General features: G+C 35.2%; 1 protein-coding gene across 1 annotated transcript; it reads right to left on the minus strand.

Moving 5' to 3' along the window:
- Positions 1–119: 119 nt before the first annotated feature.
- On the minus strand, positions 120–10239 carry LOC103716110 (Nucleotide-sugar transporter family protein). The gene is made up of 7 exons (XM_017844959.4): positions 9932–10239; positions 8018–8066; positions 7274–7500; positions 3671–3869; positions 3437–3580; positions 509–583; positions 120–415 (listed from the first exon to the last, which is right to left on the minus strand). The coding sequence occupies exons 1-7, from the start codon at positions 10144–10146 to the stop codon at positions 260–262; spliced, it is 1065 nt and encodes a 354-aa protein (XP_017700448.4). The 5' UTR covers positions 10147–10239; the 3' UTR covers positions 120–259.
- Positions 10240–11732: the final 1493 nt, after the last annotated feature.

Genomic DNA, 11732 nt, shown 5'->3' on the forward strand with positions numbered 1-11732 from the left:
TCAAGTCAAATAAGTGGAATTCTGAAGTAATATACCTTTGAATAAATCCTTACTAAATGGAGAATAATTCTCATCTAGTTCTCTCATAGTTTGGGACAATGTCAAGCATAAACGTCATCTGTAAAATTAGAATCCTGTATTGACTACAATACTGTTACATACAAGAGCTTCAAATCAGGGTTTTAGAAACAATGTGAGAATTGGTTAGTAGAAAATAAACCATGTCAGGGCATACAGACCCACAAGAATGTCTTGATGGTTAGTCTTCCTTCTTCTTATAAGGATATTTCTGGTATATGAAAATGCTGCTGATAACGAGAGGCAGCGCTGCAAGGCAGTAGAGAGATGGTGGTTTTCCATCAAATATGAACTGCAGCATGGCAGTAACCAGTAGCGCAGAGACTATGACAAAACCCTGCATAAACACAAGCAGCTGATACTAAATGCAAAAGGGGGAAAAAATTGTAACACATTTCTTTCACTGTCTAGGTATAAAAGATCGACTTGCCTTTCTAACACCACCAGCATGAGCTGTTACAAGCCCAACAAGGATTCCACCAACAGCATTGGATATGGTCGGTAACTGAGACAAAGCATAAGATTGTGACTGAGCGGGAGAGAGCATAGCTATATAGCACTTACGCTATCTCCAAATGATAGAAAAATTCACTATATCAAGGAGGCTAAGTTCATCCATTTTATCAAGTAAACAATCATATGCTCATGACGAAGTAAATGACCCATAGCAGTTGCTTTGAAGTTCCCTCAACTTTCTCTTGTTCAATTCTAATATTCTGATGTAGTGTGAGATTTATCAACCACAACAAAAGGGATAGGTTTGAAATTGTGCATGGTATAAGGCGATTCAGGAATAGAAGACTTGGGTCCAGTAAGAAGATTTAGCTACAAGATGGACAAACAGAAAGCGTGAATGCTGAAGAAATTAGTTCTTCTAATCACATATGCCATCAAGATTTTAAAATGCTTGAACATATAGAAGCATTTGAAGCTATCAAGTTCTATACATCATGTTCTTAAGACATGTCTGTGACGTTTGTCATTAACACAGCTATCCCAGACACTGTGCCAAAAAGATTCCCATTTGTTGTGTATGTAACACATGGAATGATGTTCAACTAAACTCTTATGAAACTAGTGTAGAAAACATCAAGTTTCCAATTAGTCATATTTGTTCAGACATCACTTAATATGTTGAAATATCAGTTGTTCCCTACCAAAGTAGGGAATTCCCAAAAAACGAGAAGATGAAAGGTTTATAACAACAATTAAGGGCATGTTTGGAAAATCCAGCAGGATTGGGCTGGATTTCCCATAGGATCATAGATTACACAATCTATTTAAATAAGGCCCATATGAACCCAATTCCTCTCCAACCCAAATCTTATGGAAGAAAAGAAAAGATCTCCATAGGTCTTTTTTTATCCCACAGTCCAACAGGCCCATAGATGAGATTTAAGCTTAAACTAGGACGGGCCTTTAAAAGAAAACAGGCTGAGTAGGCTAACATGCCCGATTCCTATAGGAAATCCAGACCAATCTTGTTGGATTTTCCAAACAGGCCCTTAGAGGTTGCAGTGAATAAATACCTAGAAGATATTGGTACAATGCAGTATATGCATCAAAAAAAATTATAATATAGCATCCATAAATTGTTTCCAAGCAGCATGAATAGAAGATGATATAAGACATTCAACTGTTTCAAAATGTATCATACATACATAGATACATACTACCCTCTGGCCAGCATGATTATATAAACTCCGCTAAATTGGTACAAAGTAAATATATAGCTCTCTCTAAATAAGTTCCTACTCCGAACAAGACTACAAGCTCAACAGACAGAAGGATTGCTCTAATCAAGGTTCGTCGTCCCGGTACCGGACCTATATCGGTGCCACACTAGCATTGTGTCAGTACAGTATGGTACAGAGTCTTTTCGACATACCGAGTGTCGGTACACCACCTGTACCAGATACCCGTGTCGAACCGGTACGGACCAGCCTGTACCAGCCTGATACGGCGAACCATGGCTCCAATACTTGCAAACTCATGAGCACTTAGAAGTTATATTGCAACTTATAAAGGGACTCTGACTCTCACCAGACTTAAAACTAATCCGAGAAAAGATCCTGATGTTATTAACAATAAGATAAGAATACCTAATCTATCATAAACTCCTAAGAACATACATTCTGAAATTAATGACAATAAAATATTCCATCAAGTGGATGGACAAAGCCTCACAATAGCAATTTTGTAGTTCACCAATCAATAAACAATTCCTATGATCAAGTGAATAATATCATAAGCACCCATATTAAATGAATATGTTAGACATCCCTATTTATGTGCATCCAGCATACTAAGTGGCCCATTGTTTCCTATATTCATTCCAATGCCTGTTTACTATGATTCCCTGATCCCTTTTTTGTAATCCTGCAAAACCACTAATTAGTTGTCTGTGAGTTTTTTTAAAATAGATGACTGTAAAACATGGTTTCTGGAAAATGCATTTTATGAAAAATAGGGAAGGACCTGTATTTCATAACTCGTTTTTCAGGTTTATGACTTGCCAGATTTGGCAAAATGAGTTTTTTTGAAAACAATCAAACAATCATTTTTGGAGAATACCTTCATTTGAGTTTCTTATAAACTTGTTTCGGTAAAACCTATCAACCAAAGAGCCCATAAAGATAGCTGTCAATTCAAGTTCACACTATGTCAAACTTCCTGATTCATTTAAGTTAAAAAAAAACCCTCACTTATTTAATATAACACAATTCTCTCCCGAAATGGAGAAAACCAGCTAAAGACATGGACAATACATGCAGACATAGAGGTATTCAACAAAATTGATGTCATCCAGCTCCATCAGTGCATAAATTTGGTTACAGAGCTAAATTGATTCTATCAAGTCTACTAATCCTTCAGCAAACAAATAATTGTACTGATATATTTTAACAGCTTCTTATATAGGCAATATTGAATGCAAATAAGCATGTTGGCGGAAAAATGTCTTCATTTTGATATGGAAATGTTAACATGTAGTTTCAAATCCTAAGATAATATATAAACCTAATTAATGATTCCAAGTCTGTAACAGATTTCATGAAACTACTGAGAAACAACAAGAAAATGAAACTAGTAGATCTTAATTCTATCAAAACCTAGAACTGAAATATGCTCTTGAACAAAGACCTGCAAGTTTACAGGTCTAGAATTAAAGGTTTCCAAACTACAAGGTTGCAAAACTATTCATCTATTTAGGTGGGATAACTTACATTACACATAATGAGGAATACATGTAACACAATAAGATAAAATAAAAATAAGAGAGCAGGAATTGATAATGCAATTCTCAAATTACAGTTGAAGAAAGAGATGATAATGAAAGGGCAACAATGAGGACGATTACCAGAGTCCAAGCAGTCCAACCATGAAAGAATCCATATTTTCTGATAGCCTCTCCATCTGGGGACTTGTAGGTACTCGCCAATAAACATAAACTTCCAACTACAGACATTTCTATGGTCATTAAGTATGAAGTGTGTTTCTTAACCTGCAAAATAAGCAAATCAGTAGTGGTAGTGTAAAAACAATGACTGTTGAGAAACAGTTTTGTTCAGAACTAGAATGCTATAAAATTAACCTGAGAAGCCCACTGACACAATGAAGAAGCAAAACCAGAGAGCACAGAAGCAACCATTACAGGAATAATTCCATGAAATAAAACTTGATCTGTTCCAGTGCCACTGGAACCTCTGCCAGAGCTCTCCCCAACACTTAAAAGAACAGCAGCAATGATCAACATTGCCAGAGCTCCTACTTGTTTGACTGATTGCTTATGCCTGGAAAAATGTACCAGAAAGGTTTCAGCTTAATAAGTGTAGAAGTTTAATGATTTTTTCAGTATACCTGCATCAGCGTGTAATCATAGTCAGTACTATAAATAAAATACAGGTGATTGCTTTATCTGTGAAAGAAAAATAATAATATAACTCAAAAACAAAACAAAGTGTATTTTGATCCATATCGAGCTAAAAGTGGCGGACGCAAAGATAACATATGGAGGCAGTAAGTTGGCCTGCGACCACAATATTAAAATGTATAATGGCTGAAAGATATATGTGCACCATGAAATGTTACATAGGAGAAACTATATGCAATATCAACACTAATATAGTAAAAATTACTTTCATGTTTCCGTGGTTCAGTGCAATTACTTTCTTCAAAACCTAGACCTAATGATGGGACATAAATCCAGTGCCTCCAAACCAAAATAATTTATATGAACCATTTAATATAATGTATAATGTTTTTGGATCAAGTGTTTAAACTGAACAGTGCGTTCACTTGCCAATTATGTTATTCGCAAATGTTATGGTGCTCGTTGACGAAAAAGGAACTAGATCAAATACTAAAATGGACATATGGAGCAAATCTTTAAAGGATAAGGGCTTAAAATTAGTAGAATAAAGATAGAGTATGTGGAATATAAATTTAGTGAGAGCAGAATGAAGATGTGATACCAAGATTTATGATGAAGAGATACCACAAAGCAACCAGTTTCGTTACTTAGCATCTATTGTACAAAATAATGAGAAGGTAGATGAAGATTTATATAATAGAATTTGAGGTGGATGGATGAAGTGGAGAGGTGCATCTGGAATATTGTGTGATAGCCACATAGCTTGGAGACTAGAGGGAAAATTGTATAAAATAACTATAAGGCCTACCACATTGTATGGCTTACAGTGTGTTAAGCAATAAAGATGGTACATGAAAACAAGTTAAATGCAGTAGAAATAAGAATATTAAGATCGATGTGCGGTAAACTAGAAAAAATAAAATGAGAAATGAATATATTAGAGGAGCTAAAGGAGGTGGACAAATAAAAGACAAAATGATGCAAAATTGATTGAGATGGTATCGATCTATACAACAAGGATTTAAGGTGGCTCTAACGAGGAAGACACTTTGGTTTGTGATGTGATAAAGATAATAAGAAAAGGAGGGGAAGACCTAAGATACATGGACGGAGGTTGTGAGGACAGATGTGGTGAAACATGGAATAACATCAGAGATAGCCCTACATAAAAATACCTAACGAATGTGGATCCACAAAATGACCCAAATAGTTGGAAAAGGCTACAATTATGATTCTATAACCATAGATGCTAAAGGTTTACCAGTAAAGATCCCCTGGCATTTTGTTATGCCTCAACCTGTTATTGAAGAGTAGCCAATATAGAGATGAATAGATCTAGGTATAGCTTACAAATCCAAAGAATATCTATATACCATTTCAGCATTTGCCTGGATGCATATCTAATGCCTACAAAGCTAGCATAACATGACAAAATGTATAGGTTATGCACTTAGAAACCAATAGATCAGATATGTCATATGTGAGGTTAGATGTTAACACTCAATAAATTCGATAGAACAAACGGTGATCTAGATTGAGAAAATGATGGCCCAAGTTGCAGGAAGGTATCAAACTGATCTACTCGTGATTTGATTGGGAACAAATAGATAGTTTTTGTTTTTCCTGATCAAGTGAAACATGTGTTTCTGCCCACTAATCCCAGCATAAGAAATCCTTGCAAGTTGAAACAAAAACAAAATACTGCTAAGGTTAATATCTCAGTAAGATGTCATGCAGCTTAATTTCGTAAGTTTGAGTTATGTAATAGTTTTTTAGTTCGTGCTAGTACAAGAATCCCAATACGACAATGGTCTACGATATTCAAAGGATCCTAGTTTGGTCTTGGACTACAACAGGAAAATATCAACAAAATCGGATTTATGTTCACACTTGCTATCAAAGTGATATAAAATATGGTGAGGAGTTTTTAAGTTTGTGAAGGTTTAGGAGTCAGATTATCGCTACAAACTATCTTAGTGGATTCAAGGATGAGTTTGTAATATCTTAGGAAAATTTTATTCAATTGAGACTGTACTAATTCCTCTTTCAAGGTCTTTACTGATACACTAATTGGGAATCAAATACTTATTTGATTTAATTATTTTTTCTTGCTCCCATGGAACGATTGCATGTGAATGGTGAAGAATCCTTCAGATTTGATGTAACAATTTGTGGCATCATGGTGACGATAAATCTACCAAATTTCTCCTTTATATTTTACTTTACATTTGTTAGAACTATTTTTATTCTTCAGAATCTTTTTATAAGAACATATACCACCAACTTATAAGATCTGACATCTAGATTCATTCTCCCATCTATTTCTCATTGATGTTCAACTGCCCGATTTTTTTCTCAAGCCAGCAAGTTAATTTTAAAATCCAAACTACACCTATTTATTACAACATAAACGAGTTTGAAGTTAGAGTCAATTAGAAACCATCTAAAAGAATTTTAGTAGTCTAAAGTAAATTGCTAGAACTAATTCAATGAGAAATGTGTTCAAATTTTTTTTAAAATTCTTTATATAAAGTGGGAATGGTGAAATAAAAGTGGAGCAGTGAAGGTGGTTTCTCCATTTCACATGTTATAATTCCATGATGAATGTGAAGACTCATCCAAAAGTTGAGTAACAATTCTTAGGCATCTACAATGTTACAGCTCTCGCTAATCTGTTCTTGTATTTTTTTTTTCTAGATAGTTTGCACTTGCACATTTTTCCTGTTGCTGGAATTCATGTATTTTATAAATTAAAAAATAGCCTATTGGCGCCTAGTCTCCAAATAAATATTATTAACACTATTCTTTTTTTCTTATCACTTATTCCCGAATTTCTTCTCTAACCACCACAGCGTAGTTTCCTGGACCTCAAATTCCTGTTCATAACTTCATTATACATCATGCCTCCATCCTAGCCTATTTTTCAAACCTCAGATACTACCCATCAACAAGTGCTATTCTTGATTTACTAGAACTTAATCTGCAGGCAAATCTATCAGAGAGATTTCAGAAAAGTACTTCTATTTTTAATTGCACCTTTTTTTGAGAAATACACAACGGTTCAAATAATGGATCTCTCCAGGTGGAGAGGAATGCCAACCACCTATGCTAAGGCTGATTGCTGTTAATTGCCCAAATGCAAGCATGCATAACCAAGCCCAGATTCTACAAGAACACACCCACAAGTTCCATTGGTACATTAAAACAAAGTATTTCTTCATGAATTTCACATGTCCTGAGCAGCAGTGGTTTTCACAAGATTAAACAACAATAAGAAATGATTACACGACACATATTAATACAACATAGGCAGTAAGCACGTACCCCAAAATAAGATATGTAAAAACAGCTGTGAAAAATAATTTTGTCTGGTTAAGAATTGAAAAAGTGAGGGAATCTAGGTTCTTGTAGGATATCTGCAACAAGCTATTCTGCAAGGCATAGATGGCTGCAGGAAGGCCTGATGCGGTCAATGAGCCAACCAAAGTCCACTGATTGTACAGGCTCTTCAATCTACCTTCTTTTGCTAAAAGAATCAGCGCACAGATGACCTATAATAAGAATGTCTGTCATATATCTGAATTCTGAAGTATATAGGTCAAGAACATAATATGTATTTATATGGAAATAATTATAATATATGAGGTGAAAGGAGGAAACCTTCACCCACAACCAAATTCAATTAGTGGAGTCACAAGTGAAAAATTGCTGTATGTGACCTAGAAGGTCTAAAATGCCTAAAAAAACAAAATCCTATGTTTTGGAGGCCTCTTGCCCTGCATCAACTCACCTAAATATCCACACACTTTGTCATGCCACTAAAACCATAAATTTCAGACAAGTTGATACATAGAAAAGAGGCCTTCAAGTCTTCAAAGTTCAAACCATATGAAAGTTTGTTTGTAGTAAGGAAAATTAGCATCTAATGGTCTAGATTTCCGCTTTGCATATAGCAATGGGTAAAGAGACCTCCCTTTACACCCAATTGTATGTTATAGCTATTTCATATACTGGGAAAAGGAAAAATCTAACTTAGTATTAACTGCCACAGATATGGTTTTGATTCACCTTTGCTACCTCACATGATAGAACCAATGTGGTCACAATAACATCCTGCCTGCATAGGAGACGAAAAAAGAAAAGTTAATGTTTGACATTGAAAGATACGCTTATAAGATTAGCATTTTAGCATTTGTAAGATATATGTTAACAATGAAAAGGTACAGTTTCTCCCGTCAGAAAATCATCATGTTGCAATGTATCAATATAGCAGAAACAAAAAACTGATACAGTCACTGTAAGCAATAGAACAACTTCTACGTGTTTCTCACAGACTCCAAAAGTAAGCGATTGCTTCCAAAGAACAACTCATGCAGATTTTCACAACATATTTGTGATATAACCCTTTTATCTTCTACTTAAGCACACCTAAGAGCAACAAGTAACTACATGCCTCCATCAGAGGTAATAGAGTTCCTAGGAGATGTCATGTTCAGTCGTAAAACTCGTGCTGTCCAACTTTCCTGAGGTTCATCAAGTAAACCAAGTGTTATATATGTCAAACAATAATGAAGTAGTTTGACTAAGTAAAAGAGAGGCGGTGATGGCCATATCTGGTCTCTCAATTTCAGAGCATCTAGCAAAGCATAAGCAAGCAGAAGGTCACTTTGCTTAATTTATGGCTTAATTGAAAGAAACAGAGAACTCTAAAGGTCAATGCTATTGCAACTGAAATGGAAACGTAGTTAATGATGCTCTCATGTTGTATATGTCTAAGACTGAGAGTGCAATATTAAGATATAAATGAGATGGTCGTAGAAGCATATGACCTTTTTGGCATTTAAGCTTCTAGCAAAGCATAAGCAAAACCAGAATCTATCTCTCACATTAGTAACAAAAATTACTTGCTTAACTTATTGCTTGGGAAAAGGAAAGTTAATTGTAGGGGATTGCTTCTACTGTAGCTGAAAAAGATATATAGCTAAATTACAGGGTGCAACATTTGTTGCAAATATAACATCAGTCAGTAACTAGAAAGATAATAAAAAAACAACTTGCTAGAGAGGGTATCTAGAGGAATTGCTTGCACATTCTCATTTCTGACATGATAAGCAATAGGTCTTTCTTTGACTTTCCTGAGTTTGATCATTGTGATGCAATGATGCCCAACCTGACAGTTGCACAAAAACACATAAAAGGATCAAAACTGTTTAGTTTGAAGTCAGGAAAAATTGTATATCATGGATATTTTCTTTTAGTTCTTAACTACCATTATTCACTCCCCATCTCTTAGATTCCAAATACTTCTCACAATTTCTTGTAAATTGTGGATGGATGAAGTAAGAGACCATGTGATCCTCGTTGAATTTTGTTATTGCAAATCTTTCTAGATATTCATATTCTACCAATCATCTTTCCATCCAAAAGGATAACAAAAAAAGAAATAATAAATTATATGGCATTCTAAAGCTTCCTCTGCCTCGTCATGTTTTCTGAACAGCATTCTTTAATATGCTTCTAGTCACGACATTTATTTTTCCTTCGCATGGTACCTTAAGATTCTGCAGCTTTAGCTTCACAAAATATCCAAGTACCAAACACCCATATGGCCCTCCCTCTCTTTTATTTCCTTTCATTACAACACATCGAAATGAAACAAAACAACCATATGATCCTTAAAACTCAAAAAAAAAAAAAAAAAAAACAGCCATAAATTCATCAAACTATACCGGTAAATCATGGAACCTTAGCCAAACGCAAAAAAAAAAAGTGATCAAACCCTAAATTTGAAATGATTCTCAGGTGCTGCCTGCCAGCCGAGGGAGGAGGGGGAAAAAGGGAAGGATCGAATCTTCTTCCAATTCGACTAGATCGAGACAATATGTAATCAGAATTGGAGTTGAGAATATTGAGAATACTAAAAAAATCTAAAAATTTGGAGAAATGGTGATTCCAAAAGAATAGGAGGGATTGAAGCGAGACCCGACGAAACGCTTGGAGAGAAGCGGCTGAGCACCGTACTGGAGCGTGAGGAGCGCGAGATAGAGCCACACCCTCGCCCCCGGGGCGTTCATCTTGGACGGTACCTTATTACGCCGCGCCGCAGGAGTCGCGGAAGGCATCGGTAGGGGCGAGGGGGGACGACGCTTTCGGCCGTGGAATCGTTTGCTTGGCGGCCGGGGTTGGCGTGGTCTCATTCCAAGAGCAGAATGGAGAGTTGTCCCGGTCCGCGAGGAAAGATCCGCTCACCCTTGTTGGGCGCACTTTCCTTCATGAAGATTTATCAGTTTAATAAGCTAACACCTTAAACCCTAATAATATCATCCCTTAGGGCTCGTCAGGAGAAAAAAGATGTGGTCAACAGAAAAAGTAATGAGATATCTCTTATTTGATTAGAGTTTTCAAAGGAGAGAGATGAAAAATTTGTATTCCCATTAGTACATGGAAAAGTTACTTTTCCATGAAGCGGAAATCACTCCATTTTTATTTTTTTCCAAAAAAACCCTTCAGCATTAAATAAGTATTAAAGAGGTATTAAAATCTAATTTTTTTTAAGGGCATAATAGAAATTATACATAACTTTTCCAGAAAAGTGGATGGCCAACCAAACATAAGCACTTTGAAAATTTGTCACTTTCTCATGGTCAACCAAACATGCTAAAAGTACTTTCCTAGACATCCTCTTCCTACAAATTTATTTCCCAGGAATCATATTCCTAGGAGGAAAAATACTTCTCGCGAACCAAACGAGCCTAAGAGTCAAGTAAATTGGACATGAAGCAACCCAAAATACACACACATATATATATACATAAACACATAAAATTAATTTTTAATAATATATTAAATATGTATTATTCAATGCATGAATAATTTTTATAATCTTTTATTTCATGATTTTGGTTAACTATTGTTTTCTTGAATAGAGTATTAGTTCATTAGTTATAATTTGCAATATGTTATATTCTAGATCTATAAATATTTTGAATTTTGTTGTTGTAAGATGCCTTTGAATCCATATTATGTTATATTTTGTGGATCATCTTCTATTGTTAATTTATTTTTAAAATAAGTCAATTGTTCATTTGTTGACTTTATTTAACTTTTGGTAATCCAAGAACCAACTTGAACTCTAGCAAAAAAAAAAAAAAGGAACTAACTTGAACAAATGTAATCTTAATTTGGTCAAGTTGAATTGGTTCAACATTAATCGACTCAGTTCAAGTTCTAAATGTTAGAAAGCAATTGGAACCGAATGGGTTCTGGGTTAGCCTCTAATTCGATCATACGCACATCTAGAAAAGGCATCCTTTTTTAAGACCAAAAGAGACTATTCCCCATCTATGGTACTACCATATATCCACCCCATCCCTTCTAGTTCTAGACCGGAACCTAAGCCTGTTGGGAGACCAAGCTGTTGCTTGCAAACCAGAAAAACTAATTAATCAGGGGTCCAAAGAAAGGCCGAAGCATTCCAAATTAGACCCCCTGACCTCTTGTTTAGAGAGAAAGAGGCGATATCATCTGAACTAAGGTTAGCTGGTCTAGGTAACATGTTCTAAGTTTGCAATTTTACACAAACATTAGATAGATTATTCAGGCATTTGTATTATACACAGTATAAATGCTTTGATATATATAACATGGCCTATATGAAAGTTAAAAGTGCATCTTATTTTATGAACTAAGGCTTTCTCATAGTGGTCATACCCTTTATTTAGCATTCAAACATTTTGTGTTTGATTGTTAGGTCAATTCTTAAGTGATAAATCCTCAAAATCTA

This window comes from Phoenix dactylifera, chromosome 7 (assembly GCF_051530095.1).
Source record: "Phoenix dactylifera cultivar Ajwa chromosome 7, Ajwa_hap1_PhDact_Kaust_v1.1, whole genome shotgun sequence".
NCBI lineage: Eukaryota > Viridiplantae > Streptophyta > Magnoliopsida > Arecales > Arecaceae > Phoenix > Phoenix dactylifera.

Excerpts from the sequence above, each read along its gene's own strand:
- LOC103716110 (XM_017844959.4), bottom strand. The coding sequence starts at position 10,146 with ATGAGACCACGCCAACCCCGGCCGCCAAGCAAACGATTCCACGGCCGA. Across the intron at positions 3,581-3,670 it reads TGTGTCAGTGGGCTTCTCAG|GTTAAGAAACACACTTCATA; the intron begins GTTAATTTTATA and ends CTTATTTTGCAG. Across the intron at positions 584-3,436 it reads GTTGGACTGCTTGGACTCTG|TTACCGACCATATCCAATGC; the intron begins GTAATCGTCCTC and ends GCTTTGTCTCAG.